We start from the raw sequence: 24308 nt of genomic DNA on the forward strand, positions 1-24308 counted from the left end.
ATTCACTGGCCTGAAATTGTCCCAGTCCTGCCAAGCATTACTGTCTTTGTCGATGATTCTGTAACAATGCCATCCATTAGTACGCACACAATATGTTTGAAGTTTATGTGGAGGAATTAAAAACGCTATAATAGCATTCAGCAAACAAAGCAGCGCAGTGCTTCCTCCTGCAGCAGTCAGGAGCTATAAGCGGGAGGTTGGCTTTCGAACTGATTAGTGTCATTGGGAAAGAGCCCTGTTGAGCTCAGTGGTGCCCATCAATAATGCAGTCAGAGTCAGAGCGTTCAGTTCCAGGCCCTGTCATCGTCAATCACAGTTGGGCTGGAAGGCAGGCCCGAGTCTTTCTCTGTCACCCTCAACAAAAAAAGAAAAGGAAAACAAAACAAAAACAAAACAAAAAATATGTTCAAACTTTCCCATTAATCTTGGGTGGAAGCTATGTCACTAACACAGAGAGTGGCTCTGTTTCCCCCCTGCTGTCAAATGCCGAACCGTCCGGCTGCCTCCCTGTCACAGTTGTGACAGCAGAGAAATGGATGATGTGGGGGTGGGGTGGGTTATCTGTGCTGAGGTCACCAAACTTTGTCAAAGTAAAACAAAGAAGAATAAGTGTTACTCCGGGCCTTTGTCTGCCGCCATTCTTTGCATCTGAGCGTAAGTCAGGGAAGGTGATATCGGCCTGTAGTTACACTCTGTCTCTCTTTCAGTCAGTCAGTGACACTCCTCAGTGGGAAATTGCAGACAGGGATGCCAATAACAACTTCCTGCCTCATCAGTCCAATCACCCAATCAACCCAATCAATCCAATCACCTGACAATGAGCCCTATGGCAATAAAATATTTAGCTCAAATACTAAATAAAATTCCCCATAAACTTTGCTTCCAAGAGTATTTTTGCTGCATCATTTCATGAGGAAATGTCAAATGCACGTAGTTATCAATACAGTAGCATTTTTGCCTCTCAAGTCGCACCGACCCACATTTGGAAAATAAACTCACAAGGGTTACCTTTCAGAAGAGACCAAGATTATGCCTGTAGGGGTTCAGGAATAGTAACCATTTTATTTTGTGGGTGGGGTTTGGGTGGGTGTGTCACAGCTGGATGGAGTGAGATGGGACTCCCACTCTGTCAGACCTCCTTGTCAGGAGGTCCATTCATCTCTGGACCCCTGGCAGGCGGTCTACTGGCGCACAGTTCCATGAGTGATCTCACAACGGTGACACAGGCCTTCGTGAGCCTGCCCCAAATTTACTCACCTCTGTCGGAGCTGAGCGGGAAAAAATTACCTTTGACAAAACGCTCCTTTTCTAATGTGTCTCCGGCTGCCTTCATCCCGCTCTGACTGCAATTAGTCTGGACTACCTGACATAATTCATCCTTATGGAGTGGCTAACGGCTTAATGCTGCTTCAGCGAGGTGTGAAGGATGGATTGCTGGAATATACATGAAGCCTGAACCCCCCGCCCCACCACCACCACCAGCACATACACCAGCGAGAACCTCCACATTAACACTGGCTTTATTTTCTGCCAGTTTCCTCCGAGAATCTGCACATCAATCCAACACGTACATTTTCAGAGCCAATTTCCATTCCTTTCCCATTTCCCAGCAAGGTTAAATTAGTTCTAGTTAATCTGAAATCATCATTGCTGTTATAACAGACAGGGATGGAAGGAAAAAATCTGTTTTTTAAAAGATTTATTTAAGGACGTCCTCACTGGATGCATCAACAGCAACATTTAATGCCTAACACATTGAAAATTGTGTATAATCCACAATTTTCTGTACTGGTATCACCTAAAATCTCAACGTTGCCTCAAAAATTATGCTCAGTATGTGTTAGTATCACGGCTCACTACACAAGTGAACAGAATATGCAGAAGTCTGTGAAGCAAGTGGGTTTTCCTCATGACACACACACACAAATATTTATGCACAAGCAGGAAATTAATAACACATACCTAAAAATAATGACTAATGTCTTCATTTGGCAGTTATGTTCCACATTTTCAGTACCCTGAAGCTATTTCAATTGATCAGTTCACTTGTGTGCTTTTTCCACCTCCACGAAGATGTAAATCGAAAGAAATATGTAAAAGTTGACATTTCTCAGATCTGTCATATGCAAATGCTAAGTTCTGAGGCTTTATAAGCTATTTTTTCCTGTGCGGAGGTAAAAAAGCGGGTGAAGACGAGGGCAGAGCGTTTGATCGCACGCTATTTCTCAGGAGCAGAGGGATGACGCTTTGTTCCGTGGGCCGTACTGCTCTGGGGGAACCGTGCAGCGGCTGGCCCTGTGGCCCTTAGCATTACCCAAGTGACCGGGCTCGCTTAGCAGCACAAACACCCAGCCCACCACCCAACATGCACAGCTCGGACCCCAGCACGGATGGCCATTCAGACCACAAATAAATAAGAAAGGAATGAACAGAAGGTACAACTGAGGATGGACAAAATGAAGAGAGCACATCAATTTCACAGTTAATGGGTATGTGTCTGTGTAAAATACAACTTTTCATATTTTTTCTTTAACTATTGACCACATTTCATTTTAATTCCAAACAAAAATATTGCCATTCAGAACATTACTGGTCAAAATACAAAAAAATGTACCGTGTAGTTATATATTGAATAATCCAAACTAAACAAATAATAAAAATAACACTTTCTCCACGAGGAAGGTTTAAACAATTAATAATCGGTGGAGTAACCCTGACTGTTCTTCAAAAATATGGGGTGGTCTCTTAATTTTTCCAGAGCTGTATGCGTGGAGCCAGAGCTGCATTCTACAGGAAAAAAGATAAACTATCAGGGGAGTATGATTTACAAAGGGACTTCTCATCTCTTCCGTTGTATGTCCTGTGTTCAGAGGAGGATGAAAACAAGCACTGGCATTATAGACTGAAGCCGAGAGAAAGGCAAGAGAGGCGGGGGGAGAGAAAGAGAGAACAAGAAGGAGAGGGAGAGAGGATGAGATAGAGATTAGCACCAACGGGTGGGTCACCGCAGTGAAAAACCCAGCTAAAGAGAGTGCACATAATTAACCGCTATCTCTCTCAGAGCTTAAGATGATAATATCGCTTTAGCAAGCGGGAGGTGAGCCCTTTCTCTGAACAGGGTTGTCTGAACTCGGCAGCGTTAATGAGAAGAAAAGTGGCCGGCGGGTTTGGAAACGATATGGGTCGGGTGTGCGCGTGACCCCCCTCCCTCCGCAGCCACCGCCTGCCTCCTCCACCCACCTCCGCCTCACCCAGCATCAAACCCGAAACCCAGCGGCGCTCGTCTTTCAGAAGAGTGCGGAGCGAGGCGTACACTGCGTGTTCGCCGCTCAGCAGCCGCGGGTCGGCCGGGCCCTCTCTGCGGACGGGGCTTTAGCCCGTTTCGGAGTAAGAGCGAATTACTTTGCGCTCCCGCGCAGCACCTGATGCTCTGAGAAGTGTGGCGCCGGGGCTGGCTGATGAGCTCTAATGTGCACCTGGAGGGAGGCGCTAATTTATCATCATGAAGCCTTAATGGTCCTGGGAGCCGCGCTCCTGCAGCTGCTGCCAGGGCTCCCGCTCTAAGCACCTTATCTCCCCTTCACGCTCCAGCCACCGATCCCACCGCCAGCACCCCCCTGCTCCCCACAGCGCCACCCGCCAAGACGCCCGGGCCTTTCATCAGCACGCAAAACAGCCCGAATTTAGAGAGATCCACAGCAAAGTGAATATGTGAACAAAGGCTTCCAGGGAAATCACGCCCCAGCTAGAAGCGTAACGAGGGAGGCGGGTCTGCTAAACTTCTCCAGAACTTCCCGTCACGCGCGTGCAGTTTGATGTGATCTGCCCTCGCACTGTGGGGTACTGCGCCCCTGTCAGAGGGTAATGACTGAGCGCTGCCGCGAGCGGTTTCGGGATGACGTAGCTTAGAGCGGCTTTTCGCCCCTGCTGAACCCGAACTTCTGTCGACCTTAGCGGCCTAGAAACGGTGTGACAGAGTTCCATTTCTGCAAAGCAGGCACTGGAGGCCCCACCTTCCTATCCTGGTTAGCTGGACGTGCGACATGTGTACCTGTTAATGAGACTCATCTGAGTAAGCCCGGTACCTCAGAGGCACTGTGCGCATAAACAGCCAAATTAATTTCAGAGACTTCTCCCAGAGGGGGAGCGGGGGGATATTGGGGAGGGAGGGAGGGAGGGGGGGTCGAGGCCAACTAAAGAAGGGCCCAGGTTAATGAGAGAAGGACCAGTGGGGAGAGTACTGGCCCTGGGACCCGTCCCACTTCAGCGAGGAGGACGGCACCTCTATCAGGGGAGAGCACTCCTCCAATTACCTTCTTTTTCTTTCTCGTCGGTGGGAGGTCGTCCTTGCAATTAGCCGACTAAGAAAATGAGACACCCACGTCGGGCTCGCCTTCCCCTCTCCGGATTGATTAATGGGGTTGGCGTTTCGAGTTGGGGCTTGTTTCTGAGGGGTGTTTAATAACCTCATTTTTATACTGCACGCTGGTACGCAGCAAAGACAGATTAGTACAATGAGAATTACCCCGCATTCCCATCCTCTGTCTGCCCTTTGCCTCTGTAGTCTTATTGCAAACCTCTCTGAAGATTTGGGTTTTCAAAAGTCTCCCTGCACAAGAACTTACAACTAAAGGATATGACACACACACACAAACACACATGCATGCACGCACGCACGCGCACACACGCACAAGCACACACACACACATACACAAATACACATCCACACACACACGTATGCCCACGCACAGGCACACACACATGCACACATGCACACGCACAGGCACACACACATACCACACACAACATCACACGACACACACACACAACAACACAATGCTAGCACGCACACGCACACAGCAGCACACACACACATACAGACACACACACACATATGCACACACACATACACACACACACACACACACACAAATGCACACGCACACGCACAGGCACACACACATACAGACACACACACACATATGCACACGCACACACACACACACACACACACACACACACACAGAAATGCACACGCGCTCTCTCTTTTGCATCTCAGCAGGCCCTTCTGCCCAGCATGGTGGTGCGGTAAGGAAGACATCCTGTCTAGATGTGAGCGAGTCGGTTTAGCGAGGGGGGAGAGCTCTTATGGAACGCCGAGGTGTAGCAGGCAGCCGAGGCAGCGGCGTGGGGCGAGCAGTCGAAGCGCGGGAGACGGGCGGGCGCAGATCCGACGCCGCCTCTCGACGCGAGCGGGCTGATTGAAATGCAGCGTGCGGCTCTGGCACGCCGCGGCTCTGATGCTGCTTCAGGCTGGAAGCAGACACCACAGGCTCCCTCTGATGAGCCGTGAAGAGGGAACAGGGCCAGTCTCCACGAGCGTGCCTCCAGGCCAGTCTTCACTGAGAGACCCGCGGCGGAGCAGGTCTGATGCTCCAGTTCTGCAGCACCTGCCGCTCACTCTTCCTTCGCTCTCTCTCTCTTTGTCTTGTATGTTTCATGCAGACAGGCAGACACAGACACACACACACAGATACACACACACACACCCAGCTACCAGATGATTTCCTTTGCTGACAATATTATCTGTCAAATGCATTTCCATAATCATGCACCAAAGTACAGTAAAGACAAGCACAAGCACATACAGTTTGTGTGTACACACATTATACACACATATGTGTATCCCTATCCCCTACACCCCCTCCATGTTCATTACACTTCCTCCTTGATCCGTATTGTTTCTCCCTCTCTCTCCCCTTAACTTCCTCCCTACTCCCCCCACTCCTTCACTGCCTCCCGCCCCTCCCCGCTCACCACACCCCCCTCCTTCCTCCGGTAATCCCTCCCATCTCGCTCTCATGTATCTGGTCCCTCAACCCCTCAGGACACAACTGCTCTCACCTCACTCACTGGGCCTGTTTTGCCTGTCTCATTTAATCCGTCGGGATAACAAATTGCCTCCTGAGTTTTCTCATTCCCCGCTATCACCAGGGTGCTGGCGCTCACTGGCGTGCCCCTGCCTCCCTGGAATAGGTATCATTTACTGTGAGAGGGAACATCAGCGCTCGGCCCCTTGCAGGCATGGGGAGGGGGGGGAGGCCATTAACCACCCAGAAGGACAGACACAGCTAAGGAGCACTCACCACCGAGACACTTTATTTCCCCCGAACACAAATGATAAAAAAGAAAAAAAAGAAAAACAAGGGCTGGATAATGTAAGGCAGTGTTTCCAGCTATTATTTTCTCTTGTTTTTCTTTTTTATTCTTTAAAGACCCTGCACCGCGCCGTGACCTTTCATCGCAGGCACTGCAATCACGTCATTATCGTTATTGCCGCTGCCGCTCTGATAATGGTGATGGTCATGATGATGGCGACGATTATTTGTGAAAGGCGCCGCGCGAAAGATCAACCGTCGCGTGTTTTTCCACTCCCGCCTCCGCCGCCGGGACGATCAGTCCGCTCGGCTGCTTTCGTTTCCAGCGCGTCCTCGCCCCGCCACCGTTCCCGCCGGGCCCAAAATAGAACACAGCTGACAAAGTTTGATGAGAAATATCCCACTGTTCGCTCTTCCTGTAAATAAGTACTGGCTGACCCTGCTATTCCACTTAGCATGGAGTTTCTCCTTTGCGCTATCGGCTGTGATGACTGTTTGAGGACTGATGAATGATTTGCACACAACAAAGAAGGGAAAAAATGCATTTGTTTTGTCTGCCAGACATAGTTCTCCCTGTCTCCGTACCCCGCTTCTGCAGCTGACAGATTGCATTACTGCGTGAATCACCCTCTGAGTCATTCGTTAGGCTACGTTTGAACCCAGAGAGTTGAAAAAAGTTGTCAGAAAGGGATTATCAAGGAAGGAGCATCACTTTCTGAAACCTAACAGGCTTATAAACAAACCTGAAGCCATTGCAGTCTGTGGGGAAATTGAGATATTTTACACTTCACCAAGACAGGAGTTATTAGGCATTTTCCAAGGCAACAGAAACCAGGTTTTTGGTCGTGTTTTGTTTTTGTAATTTTGTTTTACACATTTTAGCCTTCCAAGCCACATGGTTCACTGTCTTCCTCTGCCTCCCCACCACCACCACCACCACCCCCCAAGACCCAGACCTTAGGTCAGAACTATAAACTTATACTTCCCACCTCAGCTTGTTATAATTACTCCCATGAAGCACTTCCCTCACCCCAGACATTAGCTGGGAAGCACGGTTGGGGCAAGAGAAGTGTGAGAACTGTGGCAGATTGTTTGTGGGTCGCACAAACTCACCGTCTTGACGGTCATCTCTGGGGGGTTGTCGTTGACGTCTGTCACAGAGATGATGGCCGTGGCTGTGTTGGACAGCCCAAAGTTCAGATTGCCCTCCATGTCAGTCGCCTGGACGATGATGGTGTATTGGGACACTTTCTGCAAGAGAGAGCCCACAGTTTTAAAGGGCAAAATCTGTTCCACATGAATGAGTGAACAAACACAGGGAAGATACTGTTGTATGCTGAGGAGGAGAAAGCTGTGTCTTCATCACCCTGCCAGTCCGTTAAATAATTGAACAGGAATGAAACTCAATACCAAGAAAATTCACACACAATTCCGTGCTCCATTAAGCCATTGCTAACTGAATGCATATTTTGAGTAATACTCACACACACACACACACACACACACATGCACGCACGCACACACACGCACACGCACACACACGCATGTGTACACGCACTCACACGCTTGCGCACACACACGCACACACACATACTCATGCACACGCACACACATACTCATGCACACGCACACACATGCATGTGCACACACACACACACACACACACACACACACAGGAACAGTCTGTGTTTCATGTTTGTGCGAGTGTGGGAGGAGCAGAGGGTCAGCTGTAAAAGTGTCATGTTTGGATGGATATGTGACAGATTTGTATTCAGAGCAGCGCCAGCACCTTTGCGCTGGTAATGGCTTTAAACTACACGGGCCCGCGTTTGTGAGGCGCGGGTTGTGAAGCGTGGGTGTGCGCTGGGAGACCCATTTTTTACCGCCTAACCGTCCCCGCGTTGAGCTGCGCTGTGGCGCGATCATCAGTCATTTTAATGTGAACGCTGGCACTTAAAAAAGAAACACTCTATTGAAAATATTATTGAAGGTGAACAAACGTTACTTAGTCCCTTAACACAGAAAACTCCTGGAAGCTTTGTGCCGCTATCCCCCTCTCCCAGACCGCTTTCTGACCTGCATCCCTGACCTGGAGGCTGTGCGGACTATGGTCTAGGATGCAGGGATGCAAAAGCGCAAAAAACTGCAAAAGGGATGCAGTTTCTGGAATCGAAGCCAGAGTGAAATTGTTTAATACAAATGAAGATATTTCTAATATTTCTTCACACACCAATGCAGACACTGCATAAAATCTACACTAAATTTTATTTAAAATAGAATTCATACCAAACAAGACCTGTTATATATAAATAAATCCCTTAAAAATTCAAAATCAATTCCATCGCAAATTAGATGCAGAAATACCAATAACATGAGAATGCTAAAAATAATGTTTTTTTTTTTTTAAACAACAGCTGGTGGTTATCTCTCTCATTTTCTTTCGCCTAGAGCAGTTTCAGACATTATACAGTAATAGCAGAACTCTTCCTGGTGCACGGAGTTAATAAAATATGAGCCCGAGGTGGATTGAGACGGCGGAACGTTGAGAGAGCGTCTCTCCAGTTGGGCGCATCACCATTTCAGGAACAGAAACTCTGGAAATCAAAGCCTGTGTGGCAGTACTACAGTTCTGCTCATGGTTTAGCAACTGTGTATTACAAAAGGATTAAAACATGCAGTGGGGGGCGAAGAGACAAGCTTTTTCGGCTTTAACCTTGCAGGCAAAGGTCCACAGGCTCCTTTAAAGATCAACACCACCTTTGAGAAAAAGGGGGAAAAAACAGCCCTCCATCTTGTGTAAATTGTGTCTTGCATTAGTTTGTTCAAATGCAAAGCGCACTCTCCTCCCTTTCACTTTCTCCGCTCTGTTCAACAAGTCGAGGGGCAGCGGGTTACAAGGCGCTCTGCGGCGCTCTGCGGCGCTGTCCCTGGTGCTGAAACTCCTTGAGAAGAAACATGCCTGTGGCAGTGTCTCTGATCTGCAGCGGCTGCGTTATGACTAATCCCACCGCCTCTGAATTCCTTTTTGAGGTGGATGCTGGGCATCGCAGGCAAGCTGAGGAGGGGGTGGTGTAAGAGGGGGGGGCGGCACAGATGCAGGCTAGCGCTGTGCGGATGTTTGGCGCTGGTGAGAACTAGCCCCCTCTCTGCAGCACAGCACAGATAAGCCAGGGCCAGAACCTCTCCCATGGCACGGGCGACCCAGGCCACGCAGCGGTGGGAAAGGTCAGTGCTCAGCTTAAATGGAGATCAATGCCCTCCCTCCAGTTCACCCTGAAAAGAACACTGTATCTGGCGTGCGCAAAGCTTAATGTGATAGCTAATGCACCAAGCCCAGAAGCACTTACACATTCAGATTCATTAGGCATAACACATTGCCCTCCGTCAAATTACTGGCTTTTAAATAACGATGCATTTCACTCTTTATTAACTGTGGAATGAAATACGTGCAACAAAAATTCTGCTACTTCTGCTACCTCTAAGAGACTACTACAGTAAAGGGTAAAACAGGCATGAGAATGAATCTTCATGTTTCGCATTAACATCTCTGAGTGTTGTTTAAGCTGAATAAGAAGAATGCACAGGTTTGTACTGTGCCTGCATTCCTCTTCAAGTTGTGTCTCGTAATGCAATGCAGTGGACTACAACTGAGCTGAGAGTGAGCCTCTCGATAATTAAAAAATCTGAGGAGGGTCCTGTTGTATGCATTTTGTAAATATTTTGATGAACAAGGACCAACCATTTCAGGAAGTAGAGTGCTTCTGCGTTTGTTGGTTTCAAGGTATACGTATCATTGCATGTGCGCGTGGGTGTGTGCATCTAGACATGATTGTGTGTAAGTGTGTTTCTGTACGTCTTTACAAATGCCTGCACATTTCTGTGAGTGCAGCTTACTGTGTGTCTTTGCGTGTGCCTTAGCGTGAATGTTTCTGTGTTTTGAATGCACCCATGTCTCGCCTTCATAAATCCATGTGTTTGTGTTTTTGTGCATGTATGGCCCCTTTTCAGTCAACTGGTCTGGTCAGCTTTGACTTTTAGGCGAATGAAAACATGACACCTTTCTATCGCTAGTCTGGTGAGTAAGTTTAACTGATGGCTGCACTTGCCAAATCGTGTTCGTGAAGAAAAAAAAAATCTCATTTTTAATTTTTAGTCAAAGTTAAGGACACATGTTGATTGAGACCCAGCCTGTGTCTCTGTGAGTGCCTGTGTGTACGTGTGTCTGTGAGTATGTGTGTAATGAGTGGGTGTGACAGCTTATCTTTGTGAGCACATGTGTCTGTCTTCAGCTGTGTGTGAGAACTGAAGAGAAAGTGCGAATCCGCGCTGGGAACTGAAAATTATGCAGACGCATCACCGGCCGCGTCGCAGAGCCCGAATTTAACTCCAGGCACAGATTTACCCAGCGTCCCCCTCCTAATCGCCCCTCAGTGTACCTTCGCTAACTGGGCTGCAAACAAAAGGAGCAGGCATAATGAGTTTTATAGATCTCTTTTACTGATCTCACATCCTGCTAAATCGGGTCACACAGAAATAAGCAATCTTTTCAGCTAGAACAAAAATGCGATTTTCCCACTGCCCTGAGCCACGGGATTTTAATCTGCTGAGCATAAAGGCGGTGGAGGTTAACAAAGGCAAAGTGCTTTATTGCAGGCGTGCAAATAAACGCAGCTGACAATGGATTCTGAACTAAGTGCTTATTTGTCTAGAAGGACTTTAGAAGTATGCGCCCAATAATACGCAATTGCCAAAAATTGAGGAACTAAATAGAATACCATCATGCATAATGGTGACAGGTTAGGAAGGTAGCCATGGAAATCAGAAATGTGAAATCCAAGAGGCCCGACTATTTCAGTGTTTTCAGTGTATTCACTCAAGAATGGAAAAAAAGGAAAACATTAATGGAATGCACGCGTAGATTGAGTTTTAAGTCATTTTCCGTCTCTGGGGAAAAGTCATTGATCATAGTGATGAATGGAGAGACACATTAGCATCAAAGGGAGATGGAGAGATGGAAAGAGAAAATATGATAGGTGTAGCGTTTCTTCTTCTATCTGATTGATTCATTTCTCCTGTCCGTCACTAGCATTTCAGCTGAAAATGAACCCATTATCAGCAGGCTTGCTGTGCGGGCGCGTGTGTGGGCGCGCTGCATGCGTGTGTGTGAGTGCGTGTGAGTGCGCTCTGCATGCGTGTGTATGAGTGTGTGTGTGGGCGCGCTGCATGCGTGTGTGTGTGAGTGCGTGTGAGTGTGCTCTGCATGCGTGTGTATGTGTGTGTGCGCGTGCATACGCTTGCTGTGCGGGCGCGTGTGTGGGCGCGCTGCATGCGTGCGTGTGAGTGCGTGTGAGTGCGCTATGCATGCGTGTGTATGTGTGTGTGCTCTGCATGCGTGTGTATGTGTGCACTTGCTGTGCGGGCGCGTGTGTGTGCGCTCTGCATGCGTGTGTATGTGTGTGTGCTCTGCATGCGTGTGTGTGAGTGCGTGTGAGTGCGCTCTGCATGCGTGTGTGTGAGTGCGTGTGAGTGCGTGTGAGTGTGCGCTCTGCATGCGTGTGTGTGAGTGCGTGTGAGTGTGCTCTGCATGCGTGTGTATGTGTGTGTGCGCGTGCATACGCTTGCTGTGTGGGTGCGTGTGTGTGTGTGCACTGCATGCGTGTGTGTGTGTGTGCGCTCTGCATGCGTGTGTATGTGTGTGTGCTCTGCATGCGTGTGTATGTGTGTGCATGCATACGCTCACCATGCGCTTGCTGTGTGGGTGGGTGCGTGTGTGTGTGTGCACTGCATGCGTGTGTGTGTGTGTGCGCTCTGCATGCGTGTGTATGTGTGTGCATGCATACGCTCACCATGCGCTTGCTGTGTGGGCGCGTGTGTGTGTGTGCACTGCACGCGTGTGTATGTCTGTGCATGCATACGCTTGCTGTACGCTTGCTGTGTGGGCGCGTGTGCGTGCGCTCTGCATGCGTGTGTGTGCGTGCATACGCTCGCCGTGCGCGCCTCTGTGCACCCATGCGAGAAGAGCGCTGACCAAGAACAGACTGCGTTTCTGAGTGAGTAAGTGTCAGTGTAATCACAGTGGTCAGGAGGTGAACGAATGAATGACAGAACACAAACCAGAGTCCATTAATTCCACACTCTGCCCCTGAATGGCACAGTGCTCACACACAAACACACATTTCTCACGCACACAAAATGGGTAGCGCTCATCCTGCTTGTGAGTGCGTGTGCGTCCGCGTGTGTGTGGGTGGGTGGGCGTCTGTGTGTCTTTCTGTCTGTGTGTATGCTATGTGAGTGTATATCTGAGTGCATATGCAGGTAATGTATCCTGCATCCCATGTTGCAGCCCAGTGAAGCCCTGGCTGTCAGTCTCAAGGTCCTCCCTCAGCCACTGAGTCACCGCAGACGTATCGGGCCTGTAACAGGCAGGCCGGCTGCGTGGCGCGCGAGACGTAATGAAGACCAGCAGCTCAGCTTAGAGCCTGTCCGTCAGCCCCTCACTCAAAGAGGGCCTGAGCGATGCAGGGAACCATGAGTCCTGAGATACTGTTTCCAGGGAGGTGATTACAGCGGCGCGCGCTGTCGATTTTATACACCAGCAAACCCAGGCTCATGAAAACCTGTGAGCCGCAACACAAGGGTCCAGAGAATTTTATGAAGATGATCGGAATTGCAGCAGCTTTTCCGTAGCAGAGGAAACACCTCCAATGCTTCGGAGGGATCGATATAACTGAATTCCTTAAGGTTTATAATGCATGGTCTGACTTAATCATCTGTTAAAATGTCAATGGCCTCTTTTAAAAGGGACAAACGCATATAAAGATTCAATTTCACAGAGAATTGTCACAAGCAAATTGGGTGTAGCAAATAACAAATAAAACCCTTTCTGGAGTGTGTGTGTATCTGTGGTATCTGCATGTTTGTACATGTGTGTTTCTGTGTGTTTGTGTATATGTTTGTGTGTGTGTATGTGTCTATTTATGTATGTGTGTGTGTATGTGTGTGTGTGTGAGTGCATGTGTGTGTCTCTGTGTGTATATGTGTGTGTGTGTGTGTGTGTGCGTAAGTGCATGTGTGTTTCTGAGTGTGTGTGTGTATGTGTGTGTAGATGTGTGGGTGTGTGTGTGTCGTAATGGCATGGTGTTCTGAGTTGTATGAGCTCTGAGTGTGTGTTCTTGTGTATGTTGTATGTTAGTGCATACATGTGTGTCTGTGTGTGTATATGTGTGTGTGGGTGTGTGTATGTGTGTGTAAGTGCATGTGTGTGTCTGAGTGTATGTGTCTGTGTGTGGGTGTGTGTGTGTGTATGTGTGAGTGCATACATGTGTGTCTGTGTGTGTATATGTGTGTATGCGCGTGTGTGCAAGTGCTCTTAAAAATCATATCCACTCACTTGACGAACAGCAGGTGAATTTGCATAAGCAGACAGAAATGATGGTGGCCTGAGCTTGTTGACCAGCCCTAACAAACACCCTCAGTGTAGCGCAGAGTGCCGCGGAGCCGCTCAGAGACCCCGCACCGTGTCCTAATTGGCATGCAGCAGAAATCAAACCTGGACGTTTCTGGTGTAATGAGTCTCTTCCCTGGGCTTCCCCATTACGACTGAAGTGTCTCCTTCACCTGCTAATTGCTGCGTAAATATTCCAATTAGGCCGCGGCTCCTGAAGAGGGGGATTAGCAGCAGCCTTGCAGCCCACGGCCCCCCTCACGCCTTGTTTAAGACCCCCTCTGATACCCCAGGCTGTACTGAAATGCTGCATTTACATTATGCCATCTAATTAGACAAGCCTGCAATTACATTCACCTTCATCCCGCACCCCCTCCTTCTCCCTCCCCTAGATAGTCCTCGCTTGGTACGGTAGTCCCTGCTTCCAAAATAAGAGGCTGCATACCTGTGCTTCCTAAAACAGAGTACTGCAAAGGCTGCACCTCACTGGTACGTCTGGATCAAGATGACCAGTAGCCAACTTGCAATGAAACACACCAGCAAACTCCAGCAAACACTGCAACATTCCAGGACTGGTTTCTGACACCCCAAGTATGCAAGATAGCGATGTTCTTTGTGCAATTCAATACAGCCGACATAGCAACAATTCACTGGGGCTGCCAAGCCAACTGCATGCAGTCTTTGAAATAGAAAATATGTTGGTAAGCAATGCCGATCTGCATGTGACCATGACCAATCAGAAAGCATACAAAATGTCCTGAGGAAAACTGTTGAAATTGAAGGAAGTGTTTCATTTTCAGCTAACCTTTAAAAACTGGACTGGCAATTGAAACGGAAAAAAAATCTAGCAGGGCCTGATAAAACTTGCCACTCTTGAGGATTTTTTTTTCATAGCTGTTTTTTTTTGTGAGACAGTCTGACAGTGTGTGTGTGTGTGTGTGTGTGTGTGAGCGTGCATGTTTCTGTGTGTATGTGCATCTTATGTGACAGTCTTATCCTCAGCAGCAGACTGGTAAACATTCAGGTGTGCTGCAGCTTTAATCCTGCACCAGACGGACAGAGGATGGATTAGTGCTGTTCTGATAAGAGATGGGAATGAGAAACATGGTGGGACTCAGCACGGCCATTTCCATACAACTCTTTTTCTTTCTTTCTCACTTACTCTCTCTCTCTCTCTCTCTCTCTCTCTCTGCTTTGCTCACTCTGTGTGGTCTCAGTCTGTCTGTATCCTTCCATGCACTTTCTCTCTCTTTTTCTTTCCATTTCTGTCTCTTTGCTCTGTCATCATAAATATATATATATATATGTGTGTGTGTGTGTGTGTGTGTGTGTGTGTGTCCTGCTTATATCACAGCCTCTGAGGCTCTGATCAGAGTCCCCTGTGAGAATACCTCTCACACGGCCCCAGGGCTGTGATCAGAGGCAGGCGGGGGAGTCTGCACTCTGGTATTGATCCCAAGACAGGGAGAGATTACGTACGCAATCTTCCTCTTCCCCCACCGTTTGCCAAAGGAGACAGAGACCCACCCCCCGGAGTCCTGTCCTCCCCCATCTCCTTCCACACTCCTCTGGGTTATTTACCCTCCCGGATACCTGCCACTGCCTCCCAGCACGTTCAGCCCACACTGCTGCGTGCTGTATGGTAATCAGGGCACATAGAGTTCAGCAGTGCTAATAGCTCAGGCAGGAGACCCCAGCACAGGCGTGGGTACTGCCTTCCATGAGAAAGCTCCAGGCTCTCTCGGTGGTCTCGGCCCGGTCTCGGGCTCCTGAGCCTGGACCACAGGCCCCGCGGTCGCTACCTCGGCCGGGCCGAGCCTCGACGGCTTCCGCCGCTCGCCCAGCCGCCCGCCCGCGGGCTCCGCAGGTTCGAAAGTTTTCCAATCGCAATCAGCCGAGATGGCGGCCCGAGCGGCGGCCCGAGCGGCGGGCCTGCGGCTCCTTTGTTGCCGGAGACGGAGCTTCAGAAGCCCGCTCCCTTTGAAGCGCGGCGTGCCTGGAAGCAAGCAGAGAACGGCTTCACAGAGCGGGCCCTGAGAGTCAGGCCACGAGCTGCACGCTGCAGCAGAGACAGCTGCTCCTGGGGGCGGGGGGGGGAGAGAAAGCGAGAGCAGGTTTGGCTCTCTGATGGTCCCATCTCTCAGCGCCTGGCATTTCTTATGCAGAAGAGCCGCTGCTGGGGGCAAACACTTTTCTTCCTTATTATTTATGTTTGCGGACAAGCTGTTTGCGGGTCCTTTGGGGGGGGGGGGGGGGGGGTGCGATAGAAGCCTGATGTAAGCAAAAGAATAATGAGTTTTTATTCAGCTGGAGATGGTCTTGTAACAGGGAGGCTTCATGTGCAGTTTAAACTCCTGAGGCTTGTTTCGAACCTTTGATAAAAAAAACAAGACAAACACAAACACAAACACACACACAAGCACACACACACACAGATATGGGAGTCTTGAATGCAAAAAAATAAAGCTGAGCTTGGTAGAATAGCTGTGTTTTGCACTCAGGAAACAACGCTACATTATGTGCAGTACATTCAGGCAATGTACAGCTATGGTTATGATTTACAAAGTAAAGACATGACTTATTACCTAACTTAAGACCAACGCTAATGCAATGGCATAATGGCTAAGGAGCTGTGTTTATGATGCAGGTTGGTGCAGGTTTGATTGCTCTGTGCTTTTAAGTTCAAAAGAAATTGCTGCACTTTGTTTTCAGTTGTACAAATTGAAAATGCGAAGAAATAAAATCTGTAAATTACCTTAGGAATGGGTTTCATTTAAGCAAAAGCAATGCGTAATGCCTAAATTAGCTTGTGCATCAAAATACATTGATAAACGTGTACTTTATTCTCCCTGAAAAAGGAGACCATAAAATTTACACTTGTTCTTATAGAAACCATGTAGTACTATACATACAATACAAAACCACACCAAGTACCTTTCCCTCACATTCCTACCATGTCCAACCAAAAACTTTCCCTGGTTTTCAGCATATCATCATACCTTGGCCTCTAAACTGGACCACAAAATTTAAAACAAGGCCAGTTGAGGGCTCCCACATTCACACTGGGATTATTATGAAACACGGAAATATCAGTAAAATGTTCCTGTTAATGCAGTTATGTTCAGTTCAAAATCCAATCCACCCCTCTCTGTGACGGCCAGCCCACGATAGACCAAACTGGTGACAGAGCCGTGCTGGAGATCACTGCTTGGGAGTCTCCGCTTCAGCCCGATATGGAAAGTGGCGAGAGCGGGCCCGGCGTTTTCCTGCGTGTAATTAAAGCTTGAGGGAAGGCAACAGCCGAGTTTCAAATGAGGATGAAAGCGACGACTTGGGCTCGGTTAACCTGTTTAAGCCTGACAGACAGATCAGAGCGCTGATGAAATGCATCGCATCAGTTTTATCTCGTGCCTTCACATCTTGGCGAACAAGGCTCCCAGATTTACCGCCGCCTGGCAAGAGAGCAAATCCCAGCATGCCGTTCTGTCCAGCAAGGACAGGAATATAAAGAGAAGCATCTGCCCATTTATTACATCTAATTTACAGATCTGTCCGCTTGTTTGAACCAACTGACAGAATAAAAAACATGTGCTTGCTATTGACTGTAACCATTATTTTAGATTTTTTTTCTTTTTGCCTCTTAACATATGCTTTCTTATTTCAGAAAAATCTATAAGGGCATTAAGACTGGAACTTCATCCAAAAGCTTTGATGACACACCCATGTGCTGTACGTGCAGTAGGGCTGTCTGGTTTGGATTCGAAATTCATATATACCGAATAGGAAATAAAAACATTTTGTTAAATAAATAAATTGTTAAAATCAAATGTGTTTTCTTTATCATCATACTTGGTCACTGGCAATCCAATCCGTGTCAAAATATCTCCTACGTCTGAATGCTTAGGACATGACCATTAAAAAAATGACCAAAACTGATTAATGTTTTGCAGCAAAGGATGATGGTATATCAAAAGCAGCACTAGCAGGTCACCAGAATTCTCTTGTGTGGTGGAAAACCATTGCACAGCTAGTACAGATACACCTGACCATTCCAGGCACTTCTGTTCAAGGAGAGTGTGTTCTTTTTTCATCAGCAAGGAACATTGCAAATAAAAAATGGGCAGCACTCGCATCTAACCAAGTGGATCCTCATGTGTTTTTGAAAAATAATCTAAAATGACTGCGCTATTTCAGACTCAAATGGAACTGTTTTTCATTACTTTTTTATCACAATATAGCCTATTTTGTTATCCAGGCCAGTCTATCAGAAGTAAAATGATGTGGTCGATATAAAATAAGGACGTAATTGTTAGAATAAACTACATGACGAAGACTGTTTTCATGTTATGACGTGACGTCTAGGTTTTTGTTTACTTTGTTTGGGTCTTTGGGACTTTGTCAATCATTTTACCTACAGACATAAGGGACAACCCTGCTTTTTTGCTTTGTCACTGTCCATCAATTAATTAAAATCTTTAAGTGGAACACTCCCTTCCTTTGCCTTTGTACCCTGCTTGCACCCCCTTGTGTACATAACATGCATAACAGGAAGCGCCTAACATGATTAAATATACTTTATTGGAGTACATTAATTATGCAAATCTTGAAATAAATATTCAAAAACAATCAAATCTCTATTATTGTTTTGGAATAGAATATTCAGAAGTCATTTTTTTGGTCCACTTGACCGCCCTCGCGTGCAGCGGTGGGTGCTGGGAAAAGCGGCCAGATCAAGGGCTGCCTCCGCAGCTGCTGCTGATATGTGACGTCTGGGAGAAGGGAGGTATTGACCTTTCCGCAGGCTCCCTTCATTAGCGATCAAAGCCGGACAGACACTTTCACTGGATGCCCCGTGGGCGCGGCATAATTGGAATCAAGGACGCCTGCTCGAGAGATGCATTCCATATGACTGTTTTCAATTACCCCGTCCTTTCATGTGAGGGAGGGCTGAGCGCACTTCCTGTGCACGCAGGGTGAACGGGTGGCCACTCTGCGCTCGGAGCCAACGCTACGCATTTCGCGCTTCCATGCCAGCTCTAGATGGAAGGCTTAAAGACTGCGTTAGAGTCACGCACAGCGAACAGGCAAGAGCAACATCCCTGTGAAGAGACAGGCCTCTGTTGGTCCTTCAGCATTGCTTGGACTCTATTTTGTGAGATCCTAACTGCAGCGATGTCAGAGCATGGGGGTGGGGGGGGGGGGGGGATCGATTGATTCTCAAATGAAAGGCGAGAGTGGGCGAGGTAATCTCTGGGGATTGATGCGTCACGCGTCAGCAGCCGATCGATAAGCGATGCCCGATCGTATCGATGGGGTATTCACAGAGCGGAGGCAGAGTACTGTGGCTGGTGAAAGAGGAGAGTGTGTGCAGCAGCGGAGGGGGGGGCTCTTAACGGATGACCCCCTGGGAGAGCTCTTGGTGAGCGTCTTGTGTAAGCCCTCCCTCTGTGTGGATAAAGCGAAGTGGTGAGTCCTGGTTTTTGCGGATCGACTCGTCCCTGCCGCAATTCCGGCACGAGCCCCCGATTTCAACACCCCTTTGAAGGACGTGGCATCATTAGTGGGCCCTGGTGCTCAAAAACTGCCTCTGCCTACCCTGGAGGAAGAATAGGACAGGACAGCATGACGGCCCTGTTTTTGCGCTAACCCTACAACCGCAGCACGTTAGCGTTCCCTGTGCGCTGTTCTCTCTCCCCTGTTGCATGGCGCGTCGCTGCGACCGTGTTTTCACAGCTGGCTGTTTGCTGGAACACAGCGAGTCGGGGTGGGTCTGGGGGTGGGGGGGGGGGAATGTACACAGAGGGGGCGGATTAAACTGGTGTCTTCTTTATTTCACAGTTCAAACAGTCACAGAAAGGGCATCCGCTCCATCAAGGCAACAAAAGCTAACACACGCCCCAACGACTGTCTCATGGAGCTGTGCGGCTAATGCCTAGCGTCATTACCGGGAGAACGCTTTCCACCGCCACGCTGGTAGGGTAGCCAATTATTGCAAAGGTTTCCGCGGCACACAGACATTTGCACATACTCCCACACATCCTGACATATGAAAAGCACCTGGGGAAAGCACAGGAGGACTCTGGGTAGCAGAGATGGGCATTTATGATGCATTGACAGGTGCCACATACACAGAATGGACTGGTGCGTCCCTGGCAGTTTTTCCATCGGTTGAAATACAGGGAAGATGGTGGAAGAGCCATTAAACATGTCAAACATCAACAGCTTGATTATTTAGGTGATCACTGCATATCCCAAAGGTATTCCTGATGTATAAAAGCAACCACAACACCTGCTTTGATAGCTACCTGTGGGGGAAAAAAATAAAATAAAAAAACCTTTATGTGGCTTAATGTAAAATGTTTTAGTAAAGTCGATACAGAGCACAGTTGACAGACTAAAAGTACAGCCTGATTCATTTGTTCCCCTGTGTAGGAGTCACCCAACATAAATAGTTTGTGCAGGCTCTAGTGAACATAATTGAACTGGTATGTTTTTGCAGCAAAGTAACGTCAATGTTTTTGGAGCTTCATGGTACTGGCAAAGCTCGGCAGAGAGGGTCCAGAGACCAAAGACTGCTGGGAATCTTACCTCACGGTCCAGCCCAGCAGCTACAGTGACGATATCTCCTGTCTCACTGTTTATGGTGAACATGTTGGGGATGGGGCTCAGTGGAGTCTGGGACAGAATTCGGTAGCGCACCATCCCATTGGCCGTGGTGTCATCATCGGCATCGTTTGCTGTCATTTTCATCACATAGGAGCCTGATGAAAGGAAGAAATAGGTGTCATAAATGTAAATGCACATAAAAGGCATATGCACAGATACACACAAAAAACTCACAAAGGCTCACACACACCACACGCACACACACGCACATACACATGCATACACACATATGAACGCACATGCACGCACGCACACACGCATACATACAGGCACACACACACACACACACGTGCGCACACAAACACACAGGCACACAGCCTTCGTGCCTGAATTGGTCCAACATTTTGCTACTTTAGCCTGCCTGCTCCGCACACTGAGCTGAAACTATGGGTAGAAGCCGAGTGCTTTAAGGTTGGGGAAAAGAGAATGGAATGACCTGACCACTGAGTAGTATTTCTGATTTCTAGCAGCTCAGAGTCTGGGGAAGTCTAAGTCTTACTTGTCAGCCAAGCTCAGGCATTTGGCCAAGCAATTAGAAAACTCAAAGCCATAGAAAGGGGGCTCACCTTTCCGGGACTCTGAGGAAAAAAAAAAACTCTCCACCATTGGTTGCACAGGCTTTCCCCCCAAGCCGGTATTCATTTACTATCAGCCCGGGCAAGCGAAGACGCCGGCCGCGCGGGCCGCCTGTTTCACCGCACTCTAATTGCAAAAGATAGCGCCATCATTTCAGTGACAACGCTCGTAGCCGGATAATTGTAACGGCAACTTCCATTTCAAACTTCATTAAATTTCAAAGCAAGATTTGTCACTTGCCTGGGGAGAGAGGAGCGAACAGAAAGCGGGGAGATGGGGGTGCTGGAAACACAGACTCGGCTCTGCGGATGTTCTCCTTTCAAAGGGGCCACGTCTATGTTTGCACAACTTGCCCCTGATGCCGGGGAAAAGAAAGATGCTGCATCTCGACGTGTCAAACGTCTCCCTGTTAATTTCATTAAACGGAATTCTTAACAGGCTTAATGCTGGCTCTTTGTATGGGCGGGTGTGGAACACCACTGTGCCTGAAAGGATTAATTCCTCAGCCCTTTAAATTACTCTTTAATTTGAAAACTAATTCAGCTCTGTAATTGGCTTTCCACTAAAATCGCTGGAGCTCAAAATTCAAACTTTTATTATTTGCACGCATGTCACGCATGGGCCCACACAGGCTCAGAGAGCCCTGCGATTATTTTGGGGCTTGTGACAGCTCCTCTCTCTGCCTTCCGGGGTTGTGGGCATGGGTGAATGTCTTCCCTACTCGGGAGAGTAACTGCAAGAATGAAAGAGAGAGAGAAACAGAGAGAGAGGGAGGGAGGGAGTGAGAGAGAGAGAGAGATTGGTAGGCAGGTAGAAAGACAGAGACTGGGAGAAGGGGACAGAGCGAGAGAGTGATGAGGTGAAGAGAGGTTGCCATGGGAGAGAAAGTGAGGGAGGTTGAGAGAGAAAGACAGGGAAAGAGAGTGAGAGAGAGGGACTGGGACAGAAACAGGGCCGTAAGGCAAAGAGAGAGAGAGGGGCTGAGAGTGAGGAAGAGGGAAAAGGAATGGGAGGAAGCTTGAGAGAGAGAGAGAGGGGGATAGGGAGGCATACAGAGAGACAGATAGGGAGCGAGGTAGAGAGTGAGAGAGGCAGCAGGAGACAGAGAAGTGTCATGTTCCTCTGAGAGTGATGGAGGGGACACTAACTGCTCCATTACGCGCTGCCCATGAGGCCAGTCTCACAACGCACCCACAGCAGCACTCATACGCACTCAGCAATAAGCAGGATTCACCCCTCATCTGCCACACAGGCAGCACAGGAAGGAACTCATAAAAGGCCAGGAAGTGCTAAATTATGCAGATGACACTAAATGAATATTTTTTTTAAATATATGAAAATCAAAGCTCAGTGGGGGTCATTTAATTCCCATGATGGATATCTTCAGTTTGCCTATTTTTAATTCATGTGAAAAAAGGATTTAGTCTTAATTCATGTAAAACAGCACATCAGTGAAATCAACTGAGCCTGCAAGCGTTTGTCTGTTCCCCATTTATTAATGCCAGAAGCAAAGTGCTAATATTTATTTCTTTGCATCAGAAAGGTACTTTTACATTGAGTTCGCTACATTAAATAGCCTTCATCTTCAAAGCTGTTGTAGATTAAAACCTTCCCACCAGGTGTCACTGTGCTATATATGCCAAAGCTTCTAACTGAGGCAGAATTATTGAATTTATAAAAGGCAGGATTCACCTAAGCAAGCCACTTTCTTAGTTCAGTACTGGGAGAATAAAGCTCTTTTATTTCATCAAACCGATTGATGCGTCCTCTTTTTCTTCCCTCATTCTCAGGGTAATTACAGTTTGTGGTCAAGGAGCTGGGAACTTCTTTTAAATCTAAGTTAAAGACTAAGTTGTGTCATTTAAAAAAACTCCTCTGGGTGACAAACTGAAAGTGCTCTAGCTAAGGAAGTGAGTCATGGAGCAATGTTCCTCTTTTGGAAAAATGTGTTTTTCATATTGCGTCTTCACAGACTGTGATTTTTATGTGAGCTAAAACGCCTTAAGTGTTTGAGTGTGCGACAGTGAGTGGCCATGTGCTATATTTGAGATTCAAATACACTTGACCTTCATTACTATGAAAGATATTTTCACTTAGTAGCATTCTTTACTGTCTTACAAAGCACTTCCTTCTCATGAGAACTGTACATTTGCTAAAAGGGCCAAAGTGAGATATTGCTTAAATGTGCTTGCTGTATTTAGATGTTCAACAAGACAATATTCTCAACTTTAGATAAGGTTTATTTGTTTATTACTTTACAATTAATGTCCAAAATTTCCCAGAAGAATAAACTGTTTACTTAAGGGGAAGGCAAATCATTTTAAAATTCTATATAATATTATTTTTTCTCCGGAAACTGGAAATGCCCTCTTGAAGATCTTGGAAAATATGAACAGTAGATTCTTTTACAAATTAACATTTGATTGACTTATTGATTGAACGTGTTTGGATTTGTGTTTGCGGGAAAGTGTATACGATTGCCAGTGTGTGTGTTTGTGTGTTGTTATGTATTGGAGGAGCAGTGTTGCAAAAATATGTATTAGGGCATAATCCCATCCTTGCAACCTGCTGTACCATAACCACAGGGTCCAGTTTTCCTTTGGGATGAGATTTAAAGGTTTGATCTGTGGTTAGGGATGAAGGATTTCCAGACTAAGCTGGCTGGGGCAAGTTCAGAGAGCACAAGAGTTGCACACAGACATCATATTTTGGAACATAGTTTTTCAAAGTAAAGTACAAACTTCCATCTAATATAATCTGTATATGCACACACAATCTCTTTTTTCAATGAGTTAAAAAGTAGCGTGTAATTCAGCTGAAATTAGTTATGTCTTTATAACCCTTAACTAAGCACAGCAACATAATTAGCTATGATTCAGCAGAAATAAATCTGAGAGAGACTGATGGGTTTGGTAGTGCAATCAAATAAATTACTGCATTCATGGGAAGAATTACACTTGTGAATTATTTCCTTGATTATGGATCTATAAATTTAATGGCCAAATACAATTTCCTTTTGTCTGACATTTTTTTCTGTGAAAAAAAACTTTCAAATGATGTATCTCCTCTTTTAGAACAGGTCAATAGTTTTTATTGTGTGAAGGAAGTTGGAGTTTAATGAGAAATATTCAGAAAAATTGTGAATGAGAGTTAAACATAGATGGCTTTGGTTGCAAACAGCATCACACACACACACACATACAGTATCAAAATACATAAAGCATATACAAACGTTTCCAAAAATACATTACAGTAATAAAAATACTGAAACAATTGGATAAATAAGTGGGTATCATAATGATACAACCCATTAATAAAAATGTGACTTTTGATTGTCAAAAAAATTAAAACTCTGCCATCAGCATATACTGTATGACAGTAGAGATAAGAGCTATTCACTGGGCCTTTTGCAGCCAAGGCTCAGGGCAGATTCATTAATCTGTACCAATGATAATACAACACTA

General features: G+C 47.1%; 1 protein-coding gene across 4 annotated transcripts in view; it reads right to left on the reverse strand.

Annotated features, from left to right (window-relative positions):
• The window catches only part of LOC135234189 (cadherin-4-like), a 546833-nt gene that overhangs the window by 26793 nt on the left and 495732 nt on the right, over positions 1-24308 (reverse strand). For all 4 annotated transcript variants that reach the window (XM_064298517.1, XM_064298519.1, XM_064298520.1 and 1 more), the window contains 2 exons: positions 20191-20363; positions 7272-7409 (listed from right to left, as the gene is read on the reverse strand). In XM_064298517.1, the coding sequence (XP_064154587.1) occupies positions 7272-7409; positions 20191-20363 (311 nt within the window). The remainder of the gene's footprint in view (positions 1-7271; positions 7410-20190; positions 20364-24308) is intronic.

This window comes from Anguilla rostrata, chromosome 11 (genome assembly GCF_018555375.3).
Source record: "Anguilla rostrata isolate EN2019 chromosome 11, ASM1855537v3, whole genome shotgun sequence".
Classification (NCBI taxonomy): Eukaryota; Metazoa; Chordata; class Actinopteri; order Anguilliformes; family Anguillidae; genus Anguilla; species Anguilla rostrata.